This window comes from Aythya ferina (genome assembly GCF_964211825.1).
Source record: "Aythya ferina genome assembly, chromosome: 5".
NCBI lineage: Eukaryota > Metazoa > Chordata > Aves > Anseriformes > Anatidae > Aythya > Aythya ferina.
In genome coordinates this window covers 48,428,172-48,453,096 of record NC_140301.1, presented here as the reverse complement: position 1 = coordinate 48,453,096, position 24,925 = coordinate 48,428,172, and the positions used below count along the sequence as shown (strand labels likewise).

General features: G+C 41.8%; 1 protein-coding gene across 2 annotated transcripts; it reads left to right on the top strand.

The window, feature by feature from the left end:
* Window positions 1-828: 828 nt before the first annotated feature.
* On the top strand, window positions 829-24,738 carry GPR68 (G protein-coupled receptor 68). 2 transcript variants are annotated; one of them, XM_084521056.1, is made up of 6 exons: window positions 829-843; window positions 1,792-1,984; window positions 2,787-2,903; window positions 3,989-4,078; window positions 10,960-11,079; window positions 19,789-24,738. In XM_084521056.1, exon 6 carries the CDS (start codon window positions 19,931-19,933, stop codon window positions 21,005-21,007), a length of 1,077 nt encoding a protein of 358 aa, XP_084377182.1. In that variant the 5' UTR covers window positions 829-843; window positions 1,792-1,984; window positions 2,787-2,903; window positions 3,989-4,078; window positions 10,960-11,079; window positions 19,789-19,930; the 3' UTR covers window positions 21,008-24,738. The 2 variants fall into 2 exon arrangements, with proteins under 2 accessions (XP_084377182.1, XP_084377181.1); XM_084521055.1 differs by lacking the exons at window positions 829-843; window positions 1,792-1,984 and having other exon boundaries at window positions 2,326-2,903.
* Window positions 24,739-24,925: the final 187 nt, after the last annotated feature.

Genomic DNA, 24,925 nt, shown 5'->3' with positions numbered 1-24,925 from the left:
AGCTGCCTGACCGCTTCAGGGCTAACCAAAGCTAAAGCAGATGAGGGCTTTGTCCAAATGCCTCTGGCATGGGGCACCAACCACCTCTCTAGGAAGCCTGCTCCAGCATTTGGCCACCCTCTGGGTAAGGAAGTCCCACTGCCCTGTCCCAGGTGCGGCACCCGGTGTTTCGCTTTGTGGAGCTTCATGCTGCTGGTGGTTGCCCAGAGCTCCAACATCTCCAGGCCCCTCTGCAAGGCCTCTGGTGACGGTCCATCTTTTCCTCTGTTCATGCCTCAGAGATAGGAAGTGGTCTCACTCACCTTCTCAATGTGTTCTTTGTGGTACCTCTGACATTTATTGTGCATTGTAGCTCCGTTATTTTTGAAGCCTGCTGCCTCTGGTTTTAACACATATGCAAGCCAAGAGTTACTCAATTCAGCGGACTTATTTAATCATCAGAAATGTTAAAATTATTCAACCAAAGCAAGCAAAAAGCAAAAATTGCCACTTGCACCAAATAATAGCAATTTGTCAGCTTTAATAGCTGCTGTATAATTTATAAAGATAAAAGGCTACAGTCATTTCTTTTCATTTTTAGAGTTTTAAATAGATCCCAAAGTGCAATCGCTGTGTGTGTGTGCTGGAGCCTGTGTTCTGCCTCCCAGGAAGTAACAGAGAAGATGACCAGAGACACCAAATCCCTTTACTTCACTGATCTGTCTTACACCATCTACATGTTGAGAAAATCAAAACAGAATGACTGGATGGAAGAAAAGCAAACCAAGATTTTTCTGGAGTTGATTTTGCTCTAATTTTTGGAAAAGGATGTTTGCTGCTCCACTTGCAAGGCCTGCTTACCAGGTGAGTGGACCAAGTATTGCCTTTTAAGCACACTGTAATGGACATGTATGGTGTCTGATGGCCAAGGCTCTGCTGTCTGGATGTTCTGAGCACCTGTATGTATCAAACATCCATCTAACATGTCTTTGAGCACATTTGCACTTCTGTGTGACTGAGAACTGCAGCCCAGGTGGGAACTAGAAAAGAGGTGCTGCCAACAGTGACTTCCACTGCTTTACTGAAGAGTAGCACACCTATCGCTAAGGAAGTAACTGCACTTCATTTTCCTAATATCATCCGTTATAAATTCTTTGAGACTAATAAAAGAGCTGCAATATCTAAGGGTACGTAAGTGTGCATTACAGGGCACTGAAACAAAAGTTTTACTTTGCTTCCTGAAAGATCCCAATCCATGTGATTTTCTTATGACTAAATGCAGGCTGGGGAGAGCTCTGAGAGAGCTGATAAATTTGATACTAAGCCTTCACATTCTTTAATACTGCACAGGTGATCAGTCTCTGGCCATGCTCCCAGGGGCCTGTGCCTGGCCCGTTCAGCCCGGTAAGCTGTCTGCATCTCTGCCGTCCTCCAAGCTGCAGAGCGAGCCTGCAGAGGACTGTTCAGTGCTTTTTGCAGCCTTTTCAGATCACATTCAAGAACTTTGCATTTTTTCTGCTGCATCCCTCCTCAAAAACTCACAGAGGCCCCTTAACCCTGCAGATAATTTTAGCTCTCTGCTCTGGCAGAGGCCCTGGCACAGGAAGGTTTCTGCCATCTGGTAGCCTGTCATACCTGAAGGGCCCTTTGCCTGTGTTTGGAACGAGGAGTTATTTTTGATGCTGGTTCTGACGTTAGCCATGGGTACTCCTGGAGGATTTCCAAGTTTTGTAATTGCCATTGTATCCTTGTTTTTTCCTCTTTTTATTTTTTAAAGTTTACCTGCGTATGTTCTTCTGTGTTTTCCACCAGGATAGAAATAGAGAACCCATTTTCTTGTTTTGGACTACCCAACACAAGACTCCTGTTTCCTGCCTTCTGGTCCCTGGCCACCCTTGGGGCTCTGTCACCCCCGTGCAGCAAGCAGACAGAACTCCTCAGGCGCTGTCCTGAGCACACAGAGTCACCGGTGTCCTTACAGCAGCACAGGAGAGCACCACATCAGGTGAGTTATGCATCAGTTCATGGTCTGAACAGGGAAAAAACTTTTTGTTTCCAGCTTCAGTGATGTAATTCATATCTGTTTTTATAGGAGCAGTGCCTTTCAGTGTGAGTGATGGACAGGTTAATGCACAGTCTGAGGGGCAGCTTTCCCCGATGCGGGAATAAGAGCAGCGGTACGAGTCAGCAGCATGCCAGCTTCTGCATCTGCTGCAGTCTTCCTGAATGACCTCGGACAAACTGTATAGTTTGTTTATGCCTCAGTCTCTCTTGCTGTGCAACAGGAAGGAAAAAGCACCCTCTCAGACCTTGCTCTTGCACATGTAGGGCAACAGCTCCCTTGTGCAGAGTTCAGCTTGGGCTGTGTTTGGCCATAACGAAGGTCTGATCTCAGTGAGAACTAGGAACAGCTTACTGTAAATAACACCAATAACAGCGCTGATGCTCTGTATACTTTGTAACGCTCTGTGTACTCTGTGAGAGTACACAGCCTGCACAAGGCAGCATCTGTGTGTGCTCAGATAAGTTGCACGCAGCAGCCGTTTTGCACCAGCTGCTGTGGTTGCAGCGCGGTGTCTGCCGGTTGTGCCAGCGGTGGTAGGCAGGGGTGTGAGCAGCTCCGTGTGCGTTCCCATCTCTGTGTTCAGTGTCTGCTTCTGGCACTGTCATCTCTTTCATTTATGAATGAGTGGGTGCAGGAGGAGAGGGCTGGGCTGGCTGACTCGACTCCTTTGCAGTTGTACTATAAAGAGCACAGGAGCTGGAACACAATCTCCTCCTCCTTCCCTGCACTGTTTCACCGGCAGCCTCGCTCACAGCTGGAGGAAGACAGCCTCGCCAGCAGCCTGAGCAGAAGCTGGGAGAAGGGAAGTCTTCTGCTCTTTGCTCTGCAGGAAAACCATCTTTGTATAAGCTGCTCACAGGTGAGTGTCATTTTTTACCTATTCATTCTTAAAAGCAAACAATTTTTCCGTCATTGCTTATATAATGTTACGACTCCTGGAAAGGTGGCAGAACAGTTTTTTGGCTAGGTTGTTAAAAGTGAAGCAAAGCAAAACAAAGGAGGGATTCCAAGGACTCAACCAAAGCAACGTGTCCAAAAATTCACAACTTCAAAATAAATTTCCTTGGCAAGTTCCCACTAGTGGAAAACTTCAAATAGAAGCTCTTCCAAAAAAAACTTTCTGGAGTTCCAATTAGGTGCAAGGAGAGCCAAATGGTGAAGTTGTATTGATGAGAGGGAATTGTTAAGATAAACTAAGAATCCGTCTCGTGTTTGCAGCAGGGAACAAGAGCAATAGCCGGTAGATAAATTTCAGTAGATATTTTCAGAGCAGTTAGTAGGAGTTGACTAGATACAATTTTTTTAAAATAACTAATAAGGTATTTAAATATTTCACTTCCCCTGAAGACATAACCAAAAGTTAGGCATACCTGCAGAAAACTGCTAAACCTTGTAGGTACTCTGTGTACAGCCATATAGATTTGTCTTTGTCTCTCAAACGTTTGCCATTAATGTATTTTCCAAATGATAAGACACTTTTCTTGCTGCTGTTCAGAACCTGACTAGAGAAACTTTAAATGTGAAGGTTTGTTTAGTGAAACAAAATCCATTCTATCAGAAATTAATCTGCCTTATTTTTTTTTTTAATAGGATTAAAAACATTCATTATGTAGGTTGCCTGTGTTACTTACGTGTTTTCCTGGTTCTTGGCAGTCTTTGAAAAGCAAGCAAGAAAGTAAATCACTGAGAGATCCACTTCCAAGTGTGCTGTGGGTTGGGGATGGGGAGTTGAGAAATGGAAAATTTTGAAGAATTTTCAGCCTTGTGCTGTGCTTTTCTGTTCAGAACATATGCAGATATGTAGTAAAATTTTAAGGAAATTTAACAGTGAGACAAGGAAAAATGGCTACACACAAGCTCATAAGATGTGACACCGTCACTGTGAGCATTTCAGGACATTCTGAGCAGTCTGTTAATCAGCTCCTGCTGTGACTTTTTCCACAGTAACACCCTGTGTTCACATTGCCTCCAGAAGAGTATGACATCTGACCACTTCTTCTTTCAAGTTTGCTTTAATCAAGAAGTTGCTAAGAAGTAAGTCAATCCCCCGTACATGTGATGTCCTCTCCTCTGTTACTTTTCTGAGCAAACCAAAAATGTACTGTCCTCAGTGCTATCCTTCCTGCCTCCCCATCTTACTCCTTGTATTTTGGTGTTCCCCATATCTCGCTGCTTCTACACATGCAATTGTAAGCTCTCTCTGTTACATCAGTGAAGAGGCAGAAGGTAGCTTTTTCCAGCTGATCTTATGTTTGGTGCTATAAAGCTGTAATTCCAAAAAGAAAATAGAAGGTAAATCCCCAAAGTTTTAGGAATCTTTCCAGGGTCATGGGAGTGCACCATGAGAAAGCGTTGGTTTTACAGAATCAGACCAGTACATTGCTCTGTGATAGTGGGGCACAGTTGCGAGGTGATAATGTCTACATCTCAGCATTGTGATTTGAATATCACAGTTTTTAATTAAGAAAGAAGTGATGGTTCCAATATTTCATTTAAAAAATCTCAGTTGGCATCTGCAGTGGGATTTATTTAACTCACTTTGTGGCTGGCAGAGAAAAAATGACTCCCTTACTTCTGAGACCCGAGGACTATAAAGAACATGAGACAGCAGGAAAAGAGAGAAGAGAGATGGAGGGGAAAGGGGAGAATTGAGAAGGATGCATCCCAGCTGAGCTAGGTGCCAGCTAACATTGTGAGCCTGGAGGATGGCTCAGCGCAGAGGTCAGACTGGAAACTTCTTACCTGGGGTCGAGCACAGTTAGGAGGGGATGCGTGTTCAGAGGTGTACATATCAACGTACATCTGCCTCTCCTAAGCAGCCCTGTGGTTGCTGTCACTCAGAGTAACCAGGAGATATGTCACTGCGAGTTTTACTGGCATCCTGTTTGAACAGCTCATGGAGATGAAAAGTTTGTCCTTGCTAGTTATTTTAGATCTGACCTGGGGGCACACTCACATTTCGCTGGGGCTTTATTGCTGCTGCCTGTTCTTATGTCAGGGCAGTGATAACTGAACAAAAAGTTATTTCAGTCTCACGAGGGCATTTATACAACTTTTCTAATTATTTTTAAACAAAAACTGTGGAAATAGAACATGGCGGCCTGGTGATGCTGATTACCTTACAATTAGCTGGATGCTTCTTCTAAGAGATGTGCTTTTCCTATAAAGCTTATTTTGAGTGGCTTTTAACAGTTGTTATCAATTATTCTGCCAGCTGAAGCATTTGCAGAGCTGCTGTCCCTGACAGCTGATGGTACTTGATTTTGAAAAGACACAGAACAGCTTTAATGTTTAGGAGAAACTGGCCAATAATTTTAAGTGAAGGTATTAGTAATAATCACCAGCTAGGAACAGCATTGCACTTCGTGCTCTGAGGGATGCATCCTCTGTAATTTGTCTCCAAATTCTCATTCCTTTGTCTCCACTAAAAACCATGCTCTGAACTCTGTTAATCTACTGGGTAGCAAAAGCAGAACTTTGCCACTTCATCTGGAAGCTACAGCTGGTATGCCTGAAAAAGCAAAAAAGACTGAATATTAGGCTTAAAAAGCTCTGTTAGAGAGAGGTTGAGTGATGGGCTCACCTGAAGGATACAAAACTCTGTTCCTCCCTGTGGAGCACTCCCGCCAGAAATTGTTTCTGTGGCAACAAATCCATCTGCAGCCAGGTTGTCCTGGGGTTTGATCTGGGGATGCTTATGCACAGACCTGTCACTGTGCCAGAAGCAAATAGAAATTCTGGTCTATAGGTAACGGAGAGGGCAGTCTGCTGCTGGTGCTCCACAAGAGACATCCTCCTGATAGTCTCCACTTAAAAATTGCTACAGGCAGCTTTTGCTGCAGGATGAGCTTAATCTCTCATTCCTGAACATCATTGCTTCATTCTGCAAGCTTTCAAATTTCCTTTCTCTCACATTGTTTGCTCTTGGCTGACAGTAAAGACACACGAGCTTTGAGGAGTGAGAGATCAAGAATGAATGTATTACAAAAGCAAATGCAATCAGACTATCAAACTTCAGTCACTTTAATGACACCTGAATAAAATGCCAAATAATTTTATTTTCCTTCTGTGAAAGGAAGAAGAAATTTTACCCTGATGGCTGATGATTTATTGTCTATGCACATATCTAATAAGAGTATGTACCTATTTTTTGCTCTACATTTAAGAAGCAATTAGAAATAGTTTTCAATGTAGGAATTATTTGTTAAACTAGGAAGAGGCTTAAACTAAGGTGCCTTAACTTATCATGGCATAACATTATTTGGAATTTGAACTTGTGTCCAAATTTCAGAGATAATCTTACACCTCCACACCAATGCAAAGCTTGCATTTCTGACTAGCGTTAGAATCCCACCTCTCCTACAGCAGCTTGTCCATCTTCTACCCAATAACTCATCAGAATTCCCCTGTAAAAATACTTGAGTGAATGCTGGGGAGTGTGAATGGTTTACAGGAAGCTTGTTACTTTTGCCATAGCTTGCTTCTCTGATGCTATGAAATAAACTTTATCCCTTTCTAGAAAGTAAGCTTTTTCCATTTCTGTGAGGTCATGGTTCCTCAACTACCTTCTCAATTTTTGTGTTGAACCTCTTTTTCCCAGATTTATAATACCATTATCATGGGTAGGTTGTTTCTTTAAGAGTAGATAAGAGAAGGGTAGTCACTTTTCAAGCATGTGGATGTTGAGTTTGTGACTCCAGAGGGGATCCTGTGACTTGCCTCCCAAAGAGAGAGGCGGCAAAAATGACAGGGGCTCTGGCAAGGGGAGGCAGGTAGTCGTGGCTCATGTGAACGCTGGTGTCATCTGAAGGTGTGATGGAGAGTGGCTGGAAACAACATTTTGGCTCTTCAGCAGAGAGATGAAGTGCAAGAACTCAATAGCAGGGTGCTGAGGAAGGCTTCTTACACCCTCTGCAAGGCCAGGCAGGGGTACAGAGGTATGAGTGGGAAAGTGGAGGAGAGAATAAGGGCTCGTGTACATCAGGAAATGAGGATGCTCAGAAGTGAAGGAATAGAATAGAAAGCTAGGCTTTGTTTAAATTGTAATGAAAGTTAAGGTACTAGCACTTAAAATCATGTGAGTAACAAAATATTTTTACATGAAAATTAGGAGAATTGAGGAAATGAAAATTCAGGAAATGAAAATATAAGGAAGCCTGCAGATACAGATGCCAGTGCTTTGTTTAGAATGATATTTCCACTGGGGACTGGGTTGCTGGAGTCCTGCATCTTCCAGTTAAAAAGAAAAAAAAAAAGTGAAAAGAACTGAAGTTTGCAGTGGTCATCTAGGGAGTGAGAGCAAAGAGGGAAAGAATACAGAGGAAAACCTTGTCCAAGGCACAAAATCGTTAGAAGTCTGAGAAATAACATTACAGAACAAGCTTTAGATATGGATATTGACTTAGGTCTTCTGGAAACTTGTCTAATTGCCAAGAAAGAAACTGCTCAAAAGAGGGAAGCTTAATTAAAGGCAGCAAAAAGGGATAGCTAGAAGAGTTACATTTCTACAGGCTAGACGGGGACTATCTGAAGACACACACACATGCATGCCATCTCTGCAAAAAAATACAGAACGGGCTGAACTGAGGGGACTCAGCTGAGGCTGAAAGGAAACAAGCTCGGCTAAACAGCACTGTGTGGAAGGGTGGATGATGTGCTAGGCTCGAAGAACAGGATTTAGAACAGAAACGTTTGAAACACACACAATGGGGTCAACGTAAGCCAAAAACACAAACCCGGTACATGGTGACAGTGCACGCGATGCTAGGTGCTGGCACAGACTGGGTTTATTTCCTGTCGTGAATTCTGTCTCTGTGATTAAAGTGAAACCAAACAGAGGAATACAAATGAAGTTAGAGAAAAATGAGGGGAGGAAGTGAAAAATCTCCAAATACTATAAACAGCTATTTACTTTTCCATGTCTTAAAACTTCTGCTGTACAAAATGAATCATATATGCAGATAACAGCATTTAAAAGAGAGCTGATGGCTTTTATTGAATGTGTCAGTATTTGCTGGGGCATGCAACAGTGAAAACGTTGACCGGAGATCTGTTCAATCTCTTTAGACGCAGCAGAGCTTCAACCACATTTCACTTACACCTGGCAAGTCAATTTTTTCTCCCAGACAGACTTTGGTGTTTGCCAGATGTGATGAGTTGAATTTTGAATGTGATGAGTTGATTATTGCTCGTCCAAGTTGCTGCTCGTCAGCAGTGCTGCTCAGTCGGCTCTACCCAGTGAGCTATAAGTGAGGGAGGGGAACAGTTGTACAGAGCGTTTGGTTGCTCCAAGTGGGATTAGCTTTCCTAATTACTTTCTGTTAATGAGATGGTTCTGTTTGGAGAGCATGTTGTTCTGATACTTAGGTTTAATTACACTGTCTGGAAGCAATGATATTATAACAGATGTAAGCAGAAGGAGAATTTGGTCCCTCCTTTGGTCCCTAACTTGCTTCAAGTGCCTGTGGGTATGGAGAGCAAGCTGCTGTCAGTGCACGTCAGCTACATCTGGATGGCACCTTAGGTGTCTGGGCCAAGGCATGGGCTAATACCTGACGTGCTCTGTCCAGCCGAGTGCGAGCACCGACCAGCACAGGGGGCCGCCAGGGGGCTGCGGCCCACGCTCAGCCCGCTCAGAAATCGCAGGGCCCCGTGTGTGGGGCCACAGCTCCCTTGGCAGCATTGCTCTGAGGGGCATGGGCCTGTGGCGGTGCTGAAGGGCAGGGGGCATGCTGGCAGCAGAAGGAAGGTAGCAGTGTTTGAAATGCTGTGTGGATATCACCTAAATCTTCAGTTGCTAAGTTCTTGGCAAGATGTTTGGCATTGCCCGGGGGAGTGCGGTGCTGGTATCGGAGCAGGCTGCAGCTTCAGGAAAGAGTCAGACAGAGTCTGGGAAAATGAATCAGAGGAGTGAGGCGATTTGCTCCGAGACTGTAGATGGTGAAATGAATCAGAGCCCATTTACTTCAGGAGGGAGAAGTTCCTACTTCTGAGTCCCAAGCCTACAACACAGTTGTTCCAGTCCTTGTTCCTCACTGGTATTTTTGCTTGTTGATCATGGCTTGTGTGGTTTCTAATCCGTAAGACCTACTTAGGCTTGGCTCTTCTTCGCAGCTCGCTTTAAATGAGGATTGGCACACAGATTCGGGATTACGAGCAGTTCTATTGTCTGCAGTTGTTCGTTACCTGTTTGCCCACTTGTGAGGCAGAGACAGGGCAGTGTTCTGGCTTCCATATTGAGGAGGTTTATGGGAGAGAGAGGCTGAGGTGGCTGAGGTTTTAGCTGGGGGAAAGGAAGATTTGGAGTTGTTCTCTGAGGAACAGAGAGATTAAAGATTTATGCAGAAAGTGGTGCAAGTGGAGCTTCCTTCCACCCACTGCCCTGTACATCCAGGCAGCCTCCAGAAGATGTATGCTGAGAGCAGGAGCTAGCGCAGTGGTGAAATCCTGGAGGGTCACGTCATCCACCTGGCTGATCTTTAACAGCAGGAAGGAGGGGGCAGATGAGGGTCATTTTCAAAAGCTATGAGCCAACTGCTTGAGACAACTGTGGCATGACTAATTCCTGTTATATGATTCATCTCCCTGCTATTAGTTGGACTGCTCGCCTGAAAATACGCATAGTGTGAACTTATTATTACCATAAATAGGGATTTTCCAAAGTGAAGTTTCTTTTCAGCACTTCCCTGTGCTCAGTCAGTTGTTTGGACCCTGCGTTTGGTAAAACAGCCCCAAACCCAGGTAAAGAACATAAAGCAGTCTGAGATGTGGGACAATGTGTGTTTATTGTCCCCTCTGCCTTCCTTACCCCCTAACATCAAGTTGTCCTTTATATGGACAGGCCTCATCTAAGAAGTCCTAAGGCAAACGTGCAAAGAAATGCTACAGCAGCAGAACTTATATATACATGTATGTGTATATATATATATATATAATAAAATATATATATATATTCAATTGTATTTTTGTACATGTAAAGTCATGTAGATTTTACTTCCAAATATCTTTAATTTCTAGGGGAAAAATTCCCAAATGATGATTTAATTCAAAACTTTTTTTTTTTTTTTTTTTTTTGTGGAAATGGTTTTACTTCATGTCAGATTTATACAGTTTGTATTCATGCTATTGCGTGTCACCAGGAGGGTCTGATGTGCCTCATCACCTGACAAACAGTAATAGAGAAGAGCATAGGGGAGGGTATTGAGAGCTCTCCAAACATTTCTTTGCCTTCAAGGGGCATCAGCTGGACCATCCTCAAGATGTTTGCTAAAGACAGCTCTACATCCCACACACCACCTACCCCAGTGCTCCACTTACCTTTGCTAGTGGAAACTTTTTTTGTTGTGTTTAAGCCAGTCTCTTGTTCAGGCTTACCCAGAGAGCACGCTTCCTTCTTTGCAACAATCTTTATCACGTCTGAAGGTTTTCGCTGTGTTTGCCCTCATCATTGTCCCCATCATAGACTAAACAAGCCTGCAGATAATGAAGCTCTGTAAGAAACAGCTGAATCAGTATGGACCACAAACCTAAATGTTCTACATTCAACCTACTTCATAAGTCGAACTTTCAGTTAAGCAGGAAACCACCTAGAAAGGCAGCAGCTGAGCACTTTTGGGTGCTGTAAGAGAGCTAAGGTACCACGGACCAGTAACTCAGTATTACACAGTACCCCAGAGTCTATACATGGAGAGGGCACGGGGAACTTGTTGAAAAGCAAAATTTACCTTCCTGGAAAATGTCAATATTTCAGAAAAAAATACCCTGAATATCCCAGCAGATTATCATCCTAGGCTAACCTTTGTACTTTTAATTAGAACACCAAGTCTTCTTCTTAACTGACGTACAAACTGCTGTATATGAGATATGTATTGCATCTGATAGAAGAAGTCATTAATAAAGCATATTGTATTTTACAGCAGAACACTGGGAAGGATGAGGAGGTTGCAATGATCACATACTGAACTGGAGTCAACAATATACTCCTGGAGAAAACCAACACAGAGGAAACATATCGCATTGGGAAGTCTCAGCAGGTGGTGAGTACTACCTCTCCATCCTGTGCACCACTGTAAGGCACTTGTAAGATTAAACTACATTACCATGATGGGAAGTGAGCATTGGAACTAAATTCAGAGGTTGTGAAAGTATATGAATTAATTCATTTCTAATATACATTGACTATCTTCATTGGCTTCTAGCTGCCTTGCATCAGTCAGCCCATACCGCTTACATTTAGCTGCATAGGTCAATATTTTCAGCTGTTGGTGGCCAGGGAAAAATTCTGTAGAACAGTTAATGACATACCTGATACCCTTTAAGCCACCAAATGAAGCCATTAAAATGTTCTCTACTAGAAGACTCCATGAGGTGGTAAAGCTTGAGATAGAGGAGGATGGGACTAACTACTGGAGAAGCAAGGAGTAAACATTTGCCATTGCTAATGTGCTGCAATATTTGGAACTATACTGTTTTAGACCATTGTAGTGGAATATTATTTAAAAAAAAATCATACACAACATATTCAATGTCCAATCTAGTGCTTTCAACAAGTATTAATGTACTAGGAGAAGATGAAAGATTCATGAATCAAGGATTTTAAGATGAAACTGCTACTCAAATTAGCATTATCAATTCCTAGTGACATGTATGGGCATGAAACCCTGAACTACACCACCATTGTGGTTCACATGGCATCCAAAGTTTTAGTGATGAAATATTTAATGTAAATAGCTTACTTCAGACTTTGGAGAAATTTGATGGTAAACAGAAATGAAGAAGTTGAGACAAATTCCCAAGATATCAAAGTTTGAGCAAATGGAGTGATTTACCCAATGCTGTGAATAATTGCATGTCTGTGCTAGGGAAAATTGGGCAGTGCTGACTAATTAGTCTTTTGTTTATGTGGGTTCTGAAAAAATGTTGCTGGCTTCCTTCTTTGACAGTAGGCTTATAAATGGAGTCATACAGTAATGACAAAAGTAAAGTGATTTGTAATTATTGGAATACTTCTATGGTTTCCTCCCACTGAAACAAACACACAGAGGAATAATTATTGTTGTATGCAGAGATTCATGTTAGACGACTCCCTTCACAAGTTAACAAATATGGAATGGGTTGTGTGGAGACCTAAAATAAGTTTAGAAGGGAATTCAGTTTGAGAAATTGAGGTTGGGTTGGGGGGTTTTTCTTGCCTTTTTTTTTTTTTTTTTTTTTTTTTTTCCTCTCCCCAGTTTATGTAAGATGGTTTCAGAGGGTTAAAAACAGCGAGTCGTTTTTTACTGTATGCCCCTGGTAAGACTCTCTCGCAAATAGGATGTACAGAGTTTGTGCTTCTATTGAAAAAGCAGACTGAAACAAATCAGGAATGAAAGTACAGCAGAGAATCTCTGAGGTAGCCTGTCTGCTTTACAGATGACAAAGCCAGCAGAAAACAGAAGTAAAACTCCTTGCAGCCAACTGCTCGTCACATAGAAGTTTGACAAAAACAGTATTTCTGTGTGCTTTCTCTTATAGTGACTTATACCTCATGCTCCTAGGGACCATGAACTCTGGTATTTATCTTTCAAGTGTTATGTTTGATTCCAGATTCAATGAGAAAGGTTTAGAAACTGGACCAATTACGTATATATATATATGGTCAGCAGAGAAATTAATTGTATTCCCTGAAAAGTCACGTTGATGCTGCATGTAAAACTGGCTGCACTGAAAGAAAGTGAGCAGCACTACTGAGAGCTCTGGGGTCACCAATTAGAAATCTCCAGTCTCTAGACTAATCTCTAGGTCTCCAGTGCAACCTAATTTTTATTCTACTTGCACATTTAAATCAGGCTATGACCTTTAATGAAAAAATTGTAATTTTTACTGGACTTCTGTCTTAATACAAGTCATATCAACTCTATCTGACCTCAACAAAACCAGCGCCCCACTGGGGTGCCTGAGCCAAACCTGAGCACCTTTCTTGTAGAAACTGAATGCAGTCGACCTGCATTGCCTTGGTTTTCTTCCAGGCCTGCCAGCACCCTCTTCCTTTGATCTGCCCAGAGCAAGTGTCCCAGCACTGCAGCTTTGCTGTTTCAGGTCCCTGAGGTAACAGTACTAACTTGCACGCATCTCCATGGCTTTTCATTGTGCCCTTATGAGTAGCTGTGTAATAACTTGCCTTCTCCCAGGTGTTCAGCAAGGATAAAATACCTTATTCACTAGAATTGTTTCCACCTTTAATAAATGTCCTATAGCCCACTGGTTTGATTCATCTGTGGCAGTCATTGGTATGACGTTTGAGTGCTTCACAAACACTAACCATTTACCTGCAGGAAATGCTCATCTGTAAGGCGATATAATTTTGAATTTGTGGAGACAGAGATGGGGATTATACAGTTTGGTAGCCCAAAACATTTGGACTTTTTCTAATTTTCCTATGTATTTCTTAGTGAGAAAGGTTCCACAGACTTTACCAGTGGTGACTGGAGGCACCTGGCTTCATGCCCTGTAAGTGCTACATCCCACTGTAATTCTTTTCTTCTGAACAGTAACAGAGTGTCTGTAAGTGCATTGTTAGCCATCCTGCTGCATAACCAGATATTCCCCACTGAATACTGACAGATTTTTTTCTTTCCAAGCGTGGTAATTTTGCATTTGTCCTTGGTGGATTTAATTTTGTTTTCAGACCAAGATCATTTTAAATCCTGACTGTTACATATTCCTTCCCAACTCAGTATCATTTTCTGATTTAATAAGTGCATTTTCTATCCCAATATTAACAGGATAAAAATTATGAAATTATGAATCGATGTCCTATGAATAGATAAAAATAATAATTAGCATCCTGACTAGGGCAAATAGCTCCCAACTCAATCCACCATTCCAGATCAACAGTGACTACAGGTAACTGCTTTTTGACTGTGGTTGCATCACACATCAGGCAGTAAGCATAATGCCTTTGTAGTTTCCCAGGTGTTACTGAAAATGCACGTTGGGATGTGTCAAAAGTCTTTATGAAATCAAGATGCTCTACATATGTTGCTTCCTTTCCAGCAATTCAGACACATACCTCATCAACGAAGGAAATTAGATTGGTCCCACACTACTGTTTCATGTTGAATCCATACGTCTGTTTCTTACTGCTGCAGCATCTCTAAAGCAGTGCTGCTGCTCTTGCTGCCCGTCTCTTCCCCCTCATCCTCCCTGGCTTTGTCCAGCCCTGAAATGCAGCTGCTAATTCTTCTCTCTCAAGTCCTGCTTTTCCTCCATACATCTTTAGCCCTGGTGCATGGGACTCTGTGTGAGAAATAAATTGTTATGATATCATGAGAGCTACAGCTGTTAAGAAGGGGACTGTCAGGGCTGACACCAGGCTGAAGAGGCTGTGAGGACAGGGATGGCACCGAGCTGTGGGGATTTTTTCTGGGGGCTGGGGTACTGCCATGTCTGGGATGACATTTGGGCATGAGGCTGCGTGAGGCAAGGCTGATGGTTGCAGGGAATGGGAAGCAATAAGTTCATGGATTAATCAGTGGAGATGAGACCAGCTTCCACTACTGTCCTTCATCCCTTCCAACTCTGATTTCCACTCCCTGGAGCAGCAACATGAGCTGCAGCCTGATAAGGCTGCATGATGCAGAGAAAAGAGCACCCATCCATGCCCGAGCTGGCCCTCTGACAGCAGGCAGGTAGGGCTGAGGTCAGAGCTTCTCCCATCTCCCCAAGGAAGGGTGTGAGGTGCGTGCAGCTGCCAGCCCCAGCCCACACTCCGCTCCTGAAGTATGGCAGGACTCACTTGGGGTGAGTCTGAGCAGCTGTGAGTCACTGCTGTAAATACCCATGTATGTGTACTGATTGTCTGACAGCTTGTTCTGGTTGGAGCTGAGCTGGCTGGTGTAATTCTCCAAACACTCTTCTCAAGACAAGCAATATGTCTGTTTTACCCCAATCTGCCGTAAGTTCTGAAACATCATCCACAGTAATTCACAAATTGCTCTAGCTGATTCTCTCGGACTGCACAGAGACTTTAAAATATCTGCTGGCCTTTGCTTATCTGCTTTGTCTGTGCCTCTCTCCTATTTTTTTTTTTTTTAAGTGAGATACTGCGTCACGATTTTGCTTCTGAAGATTGAAAAGAAAAATAACAGCAAATATTTCAGCCATGTTTAGATCCACAATTTCTGCTTCTGCCTCATGTATTTGTCTTTCCTTTCCCTTCCTTTTCTTGGGGAAGTAAGAAATGGGATATTCCAATAATAATTGGATACTCTGGCCAGCAAAGAAAAGAAACATCCTTATTGCCTTTTTTGGCTCTTTCCACTTGTGACCTTTTTACTTCATCATTCCTCTGGTTTAATCCAGGCATTGTTGTGCCATTTCCTCATAGTCAGCCTTAGTCATGCTCCCCAGTTTCCACTTTATTCTACATTTTTGAGGTGATTTTGTCTAACAGTATTAGGTTTCTCAAGTAGCTAGGAACCTGATAGTCTTCAGAAAGAAAGGTGATAACAAAGGAATGGTTGTTCCTTCTTTACTCTCTTTCAGCCAGAGCATCACCCCAGCAAGATGATTGAGCGCGCGGAGGAGGCAAGAAGGGGCAGAAAGCACCTCTTAAAATAGTAATAAAACCACAGTTATCTTCTGTGGAAGGAATGCTCAGCAACCAGGTGCCATTTCCCCTCTCTCAGATCCTGCCTTTCCTATCGCAGCTCTCACAGCCGCCCCACCTCACCCTGCTAACCCTCACTCAGGTTTGGGCCTGCCAGTCTCTGCCCAGTTTACATTGCTCCACCGTTCCCTGGTCTCTGCTACTACTCATTGCTTCCAAGCCCCTTCCTCTGACCTTGTTCTTTCAGGCTTTGTGAACCAGCGTTGCACCACGCTGACAAACCCTCGAGCCTTGGGGGAAGTTTAGTGTGGGGGTTTAAAGGCCAGTGTTTATGTAGGTAATGATCTGAACCAAATCCAAAACTGAAACAATCTCAGATTTTTGGTTCCAAGATATGCAGCATGGTCCAAGTCTTGCTATGAAAGCCAAGTGACTCAGGTCTGTTCGTGATGTATGACAGGTGGAAGGACAGATTAAACAGCAAGAGATCTACTGCCATGTAACAGCACACAGCCACATTGTCCTCCCTGCTCAGGGAAACGAGTGCTTTGTGGATGAGACAAGCTGTGAGCACAACTTTTGCAAATGTGTACAAGGAAGTCCTTTGGCTAAAAATGTGTAGATCTAACCATAGACAGATTTCTTATGAAGAATCTTGTAGTGATGCTCATTGAAACTGGGAAAAAAAAAAAAAGAAGAAAAAAGAAAACAACAGCCAGGCACCATCCTATTACTCAGTCTGAGCTGAAGAGGCTATTGTCAGTGGTTCTGGGTTGGTTCCTTTGCCATCACCAGCAGACAGCACTGAAGGTGCGAGCTGCTCTGCAGTTCACAGTGCAGGGTGGGAATCATGCTTTTGTCAGCAGCTAGGGTACGAAGGGGGTTGGGAAAAAAAAAAGAACCTGCTGTTGAATTGTCAGTGAGTGATGAAAGTTGGCTTATTTAGACAAGAAAAAGTCAAGCTCTCCAAAGCCTGGAGATCCTTGGCTTTATTTTTCATCCAAGAACAAGAGGAGTGTTTGGAGCTCATCTACAGGTTTTCTTGCCAAGACTGGGGCTTAGGTAGGTAACACTGAAAAGACATGGGCATATGAGAGAGAGAGAGAAATCTTGCCTGGAAATGTCTGTGGACTCGTGATACTGGAGGTGTTACATAAACTAAGCTCTAAAAAAACCCACACAGCTGCACTATTTCCATATTAAAGCTGTCTAAATGGAATGCCTGTGTGTTCCCATCCATAGCTGCTTTCAGCTTTATGATTATCTGCACCCCAGATGTTTTTCTTACAGCAACTTTTTCATTTTTCTCCTCCTACTATCTAGGCTGGCTTAGTAAGTAATGAGGGAGCTATTTGTCTTTCCTATCCCCTGCATCGCCTTTCCTTCAGTTTCCAGTTTGCCAGGGAGCTTGTAAGTTACTGTGTATTATATTCCTAATAACAGAGTGGTCTTTAAAGGCTGTTCTTCCACAACATCCGTTGGACACCCTCATTGCAGTGTTTTGATACCAGTCTTGATGAAAAAGCACGCAGTTTCATTCCTGGCCAGTGCAGAGCTATGTTAATGTACTTGGGTTGTGGGGAAAGAAGGGGAAAGGTAAACTACCTTCATATTTCCCATTTGGCTACTGAAGCTGTCACTGGTAAGGCACGAGGTGGTCAGAGGGCCCTGAGGTGTCTCAGAGCCCACACACTGAGGATGTTGAAACAAAGGAGTTTTCCAAGCTCACTTCATCCACAGACCAGAAGAGCAGCATAAAGCAGCTATTGTGCCAAAGAGAATCTGGAGCTTTGCAACAGCCAGCCTTCTCTTTCTGGCCCCAAAACAGCACACACCAGCACTTCCTCCAGGAGCAGGAAACATTACTGTAATCAGAAGTGTGTATTATATTAGAACACTATCATATCAATAAGACTTCTTCTGTGTCTTTCACATTCCGCATTCTGGCCAGACTTTTAAGCTAAGCAGATATGAATTTTACAGTCATGTTCTTCATGACATAAACATAATTTAATAAAAACAATTTGAGTTCTTAGAGGAAAAGAAGCATTTTCAAAAAAACAGTGCAACTGTGGAGTACATCTGCTTTTTCTCACACTGTGACCCATTTTTGCCTACTGGGTAACACTGAAAAAACAGAGAGCTCTTGAACTATGAACATATAAAGACAGTTCTGACTCTTGAAAGGTATTGACAACCTTCAAAATACTTTCTACAGTCTTTTAAATTATCAATTTGGTCTTATCAACAGCAGCTGGGCACTGACTGGATGCTTTTAGTTGTTAGGATAGATGATGGATCCCAGATTTTTAGGCATTTTAGGCTGTAACTGGATATGATGATCATTCTGTGCAGACAAACTCTTACCTGTAAAAGTCACCAAATTATTTTAAAGAAATTGTACCAAATACAAACTCAACTACAGTTGTGCTTGGCCTGGAGTCCTGGAATGGAGAAGGTGAGGTGGGATAGCGAGGCTGTCAAACCTGTCTCAGTGCAGATCCTGTGCACGGTGCTCACAGGCTTGAAGCCAGACCTCCTGTTGACCGAAAAGCTGCATGGCAGCTGTGTGTAGCCACTGAGAAAAGCACTGTGTGCTGGATGGTGCTAGAGGAGTAAAAATGCCCCCTAAGTAACAGTCCTTTGGGAAATCTGCATGTGAGTTCACAGATGAATTTCTGTACACATCTGCGACGCTAACATTGCCATCGTTGTTCCACAGGGAAGCTTATGGCAATCTCTTGGAGCAAACTTCAAACTAAACCAGAGGTGTCAGTGACTGGGTCCCTTCCACAGCATTTCTGCTGCCGTGCTCGCTATGTCCGTGGTCACTGTTGTGCCAGCCTAGTGGAGGGGCAGTCTGAAGGAGCTGCAGGAGCACAGGAGCAGCAGAACAGAGCTTGCGCTGGGCTAGACTCCACCAGTCTTTTACACAAGCAGTTTTAGACATTTTAGTAGTTTTGGAGACACAAAGAAAAATGCAAATTAGGGTAGTAAATGGGAAAGAACGACAAGTCTTTATCTTTGTCCCTGACAGTGCTGTCTCCTTTTGAACCCAAATTAACTGAAGCTTTATGATGGTCATATAAATTGCTAACCTTACCCAAGTACATGCTACAACTGCGCATTTTCTGGTAGTGGTTCAAAGAACTAATCTCGCCATCTTGCATCGTCACATACAGTATACATCTCCCTAAGACTGGGCCACAGTTTGCCCTGCTCTTTCCTAGTCCTGAGCACTTGTGCCAAAGTGACTGAGCGTATCACATTAGGTGATAAAAGGGTGAGTCTTCGTTTAGTCTAGGGTTTAATCTCTGTGGGCTGGCTGAAGGCTTAACTCTTGTCCTGGTTGAACTGGGTGCTAACCCATTGTCAGCAGTGATTTTTATGAGTTTGAAACAGTAATAGTTCAGTACGTAAAATGTTTGCACAAGCACATGTTTGGGTTGTAGAAGATTCTTTGGGTGAAAACAACTGTATTCGTCTTCAGTGTAGATGAAATAGGAAGATCATGTGTACAGATAATGACGGGTGGTTTTGAGAGTCTGTGGCAAATAAGGAATTTGTAATAGCTTATTTTGTAGGACTAAGACCATAGAGACATTATGCCAGATTTTTAAAGTGTCTTTCCAACAGACAGCTTGCTTTTGGGACTGTGTTTATGCTTAACTGCAAAAGAGACTGCTAAAATTTCCAGTTTAGTCATCCTGATGGATTGAACTGCATATTCTATGGTATTTTTTATCTAAAGAGAAATTTAAGTAATGGAAATTAAAAATCAACTGTTTTGTGCACCTTGCATCCCCCAAGGAAGTCTGAGTGAACTACTGCTTTGCCAGGGAAATATTTCCATTTTGAACAGATTGGATTACTGCTTTTGTGCCTCATCTGCAAAAGAGAGATGATATTTCTTCACCTTTTAGATACTCATAAAGCTAAAGTGACAAATGTTTGTAAATCGCTTGGAAATTCTTTGACAGAAAATTTTGTTTATGTGCACAGTACGTGGAGTTACTCATATGAATCATGATTTCCCAGACAGGCTTTATCTTCTATCAAAGACTGTAAAAAAATTTAGTACTAGGAAAACACATCTTACTGAAAACCGATGATTTGATAATGATATTCTTAAGATTTTCATGTGTTTTACCACCAGGTTATTAACATCCTGCAGCGAGTCATCACTTGAACCTGAAGTTTGTGTGGATGAAATAAGGGGTATATGAAACCGGATGAAATTAAGTTCTCCATCTATTCATTTGGGACCCTGATGAATGATACACGTTGAGAAGTAGAAGATGGTGAATTCCACAGACAATGCAACCGAACAGTGTATTATTGACCATAATATCCACCAGACATTATCCCCTGTGGTATACATATTTGTATTCATAATAGGCTTGCCAGCCAACTGCCTGTCACTGTACTACGGGTACTTACAGATCAAGGCTAAAAATGAATTGGGTATCTACCTTTGCAATTTGACTGTAGCAGACCTCTTTTACATATTTTCTTTGCCTTTCTGGATCCAGTACGTTTTACAGCATGACAACTGGACCTATGATGAACTGCTGTGCAAAATCTGTGGCATCCTCTTGTATGAGAATATCTATATCAGCGTGGGCTTCCTCTGCTGCATTTCCATCGACCGCTACCTAGCAGTAGTGCACCCTTTCCGGTTTCACCAGTTTCGGACAATGAAGGCAGCTATGATTGTGAGCGCTGTTATCTGGACCAAAGAAATAATGACCTGCTGTTTTGTCTTTACACACGGGGAGATCAGTATGGATGCCGAGAGCCATGTGGTATGCTTTGAGCATTACCCCATCAAAGATTGGGAGCACAACATCAATTACTATCGCTTCTCTGCTGGCTTCCTTTTCCCCTTCTTTCTGCTGGCCTTCTCTTACTGTGGGATTTTAAGAGTTGTCCATAAGAGTCATGGCACTCAAAAGAATAAGAAAATCCAAATTAAACGCCTGGTTTCAAGCACTGTCTTCATTTTTTTAGTGTGCTTTGGACCGTATCATATCCTACTTGTAATTCGCAGCGTGTTTGAGAACAATTGCTCATTTGCTGACAAAATATTTAACATTTACCATGCCTCTCTCCTGTTGACTACTTTTAACTGTGTTGCTGACCCAGTATTGTACTGTTTTTCCAGTGAAAGCACTTACCATAACTTTGCCAAGATACGAGACTCTTGTTTAACATGTTTAGGATGTCTAAAGACCGAGATGAAAGAATCCTATCAGCTGAGTGCTCCAGAAACTCCCAACAGGCCACAACATGAGCAACAGCCAGGGTTATTACAAAAATCACGTGATGCTACTGAAACAATGGAAGACTCTTCAATTAACATGGGCTATTTATAGCGTTCATCAAAAAGGACACATAAAATGTCCATGCATGACTGTACGTATCCATCTGATTTATCTATGTATTAAACTTTTACCTCCCAAAGGCTTATTAGCAATGCAATATAGTGAGGTGCCCTTAGCTACAATTGTGTCTGTTGTCGTTATGGTACCACTCAAAACCAGTCACCTGGCACTGACTGAAATAAGCTACTACTCATGGTGTGGTTCTTTAACTGCTGTCTTTTTGCAGCACCAGGAGAAAAAAAAAATCTCAAAAGTCTGTTGAAAAGGTTGGAGATAGAACAAGTTAAATATGCCCATAAGTTCTTTTGAAAAGAAAAAAATGATGCATTTTTGCAATGCATTATGTACTTCTCTGAAATAACTCCTTCTCCAGCTAGTTTAAAGGTGTGCAGAGACTTTGCAAGAGCCAACTTGCTAGAACAACTCATCAAATAATGTGAGATGTTCTGGGACAACAGGCACAAGAAATTCAGCATCTGCTGAGACCTTCAATGTGTGGATTGACTGTTGAAACTCGTCATAAGGCTTCTGTTGACTTCCAGAGGTATGAGATCTCTTGGTTCTGACTGGAATAAATAATTGAATTTGTAGACTTGAAAAAGAACGGGAGGTTTGTAGTATGTGTCGTGCATTTAACCCATGCATTTCTCTGAATCATTGTCTTCAAACATTAATTTAGTTGCAACAAAATTCTCCTGAACCTTGATTTGGACTGTGTCCTTCTAAATCTTGTCTCTCGTGTCACCATGCAGGTAAATAATAGTGGATTTGTCAGTGAAACTCCTAAATGGATTCTGCTCAAACTCTATTTTCACTAATAGGTATTATAGCTTAGGCTTTCGTCATTGTTCAGTAAATACAGTATCAGAAATATGATGTGAGAATGATCCATAATGTTTTCTAGTTTAGACAGAAACAAAGTACAGGAATACCTGGAGATAATTAAAGATGAGGTTGTTGTGCTCTGTAATAGTATTTCTACAACCAAGTCCTCTCTAGTTTTTTGTTGGTGGGGTGTTTTTTTATATATATATTCTTTCTACTAATGAATCCTGTTTCTTCTTTGTTATCTCATCATAATTTCTCATATCTATAACTGTTACACCATGAATATTACCTCATCCTTTCACTTATTCTATAATTTCAAGCATTTCTTGAAACACCTTTGTCTCTGCAACCCAGAGTTGATAACATGCAGTAGTACTTTTTTTTTGTTTCTTTTTAATGTCAAAAGATTGTCCAGACAGACCTTCTATACCTGGTATCTCAAATATGTCACTGTACACAGCCTCGCTTGTCTGTGATTTTTAAAAGGCAGCATGCTCTTAGAGTTTTCTGGAAACCACCCTGAGAGTGCAATAGTAGAAGTAATTAGGTGATGTGTTTAATAAATAATGTTTTTATTATTTTCTTTTTATATTCGTTCATTTTGTGTTTGGAATAACTATACTATGGCTTTGGCTCACAAGATTCTATTTGTGAGACTACAGATCCTCTCCTCTGGTTTTACAGAAAGGATTCATGTCCCCACTCTAAGGAGGGGATTAGGTTTGCTTAGGTTAACATTTGCTTTGTTTAATTCTTTTGCATTTCTTTATACTTAGACCACTCACCATGCTGGATTAATTACTTTATTACATGCACTTTTCTTCTGACTATCAGTGCTGTTTAGCTTTACTTTCTGTTAGTCTTTCCTCCAGCCTCTCCAGTCTGCCTGTATCAGCTGGGTTGGAAGGCAGGGACTCCCGACTGCCATAATCCATCCGTGTACGTTGTTGAAAACACAGCCAACTGCTCAGGCTCCCATGACCTGACATGCTGCAAGACACACACATGGTTTGTTCTAAGATAAAACATTCGTTGCCCTGTTTACGCTTTACTTCTTTATAGTCACCCATGTTGTTTAAATTAGCTGGGATGCAGAGCACACCACATTACATGCAAATACTGTCTGACAGATTAAGACTTAGTTATGTTGGTACTTTGTTGTGGTCAACTTTTGGTCAGCTGCTGCAGTTTAAATCAGATGGAAACAGTCCAGCACCCTGCTGCAGTTATCATCATCTAACCTGCCAACCAGGCAGGGAGGGAAAGGTTGCTCGTCCCTCCCACCCCAGCACGAAGTCAATATTTCATCAACTATTCCTACATTGTAATGGTTGGGCGTAGGCTGCAGAACTGCGACCACCATGGGAGGAAAGTAAACCTCAGAGCTTTTCTATTTCATCCCGAACATAATCAAGGGTTGCTAGAGATATGTTACATATTGGCATTGGATTAAATACAGGGCTTGGGACTGCACAGGAGAAAGCATTTTTAAAATGCGCATTAGAGAAAAAGACTAATAATTTATTACATTTTATACTTAACAAAATCTGACTGTTAAAACGTATATTTTGGAAAGAAAAGTACAAAAGTTTATCAAATCAAGTTCATTTGATGAAAATCAGTGTTTGGAAAGAATAATGTACATCTGTTAGCGTAACAGGTCACTAAGCATGTAGCACACAGAGAAAGAAATCACATGACTCTATCTGAACAGGTATCTTTAAATTACATCAACTTCATTTTGTGGGTTCTGTGCACCAATGAATGTATGTGATCCTATGGGGTTACTGGCTTTGGCAAAAAAAAAAAAACACAAAACACTCAAGTACTCTTACTGAACATCTTACTTAATGGTTTTAGATAATTTTGGAGACTGCTAAAGGAGCTATTTTCTAATTGTGAGACAGTTTCACCACAGTGTCCTTCAAAAAGGTTTTAAGTAAAATTAATCAAAAAAAAATAAAAAATAAGACTGAGCCATAAATTATCCATTGGAACCTTTGGCAAATCTGACTGTCTGTCAGCATTCTGGCGTTAAGATTTTCTCTCACACATGTTCAACTGTTGTAGATCTTTACAGGCTGTGTATCCTCAAGGAAATCAGAAGATTAATGTTCTAAGAATGCTGGTGTTTGTGGTACAAAGTGATTTTTCTTATTCTCAAAGCGTTACATGTTTGTCTTAGATAAGAAGGGAAAAAAAAAAAAAAAAAAAGAAACCTCACTTGCCAGAAAGAATAATAGATATAAGACATTGCTAGCAGTTGAAATACTGTCCTTTGGAAAACAATGGGCAAACAGAACTGCCATTTGGATGCTGTTGAAGCACAATAGCTTGGTGCTCTCCTTTTGTACCATTATAATCATTTTATGACAGGTAAAGCATCAGTGCCTGAGAGGTGCAGTGCAAAACAGAGCCTGTCCTTCCTGCTGTGAGGACTGACAACTAGCACATCTTCAGCCCAGATGCTCACCTTGAGTTGAGGTAGTAGCACAGCTTTCAATGACGTAAGTCAGGCGCAGTTCACACCTGTTTGTCGTGTACTGGTTCACTGTCAGTAGGCCTTTGAGATGTAATTTAATTTTTCTTCACTCAGTCTCATCAAGACCTGTATTTCTATAACTGGAATTTATTTAAATATTCATTTACATTATTTTATACGGAATGCAAATGTTCTTAAAGCACAATCAGAAATTAAAGTTCTAAGCGTTATTTTTAATCACTATGGATTGAACTCATTTAGGGTATCCTATTGTTAAGAATTAAAAATTTACAGTATTTCTGTATTACCCAGAAAGGGACAAAATGTTAAACCTTTTATAAATGGTGAACTACCGATATGAAGGAGGCAAACAGTGCAGCCTACCCTTGACATGGCAAGTCTGCAGGGCTGCCCTTATTTTCATTGCAGCCCTCCCCTTGTCTCCTCGCACTTCCACAAATGACCCACTGCTGCAAGAAAACAGTATTAGAGGAAGAAGTGTGCAAGGGAGCTGTATTTAACAACTTTTACTGCTGTAACACTTACTGTTTTGTTTTCTTTTGAATACTCTGCTGCAGCTGTCTTCCCCACCACAAAGT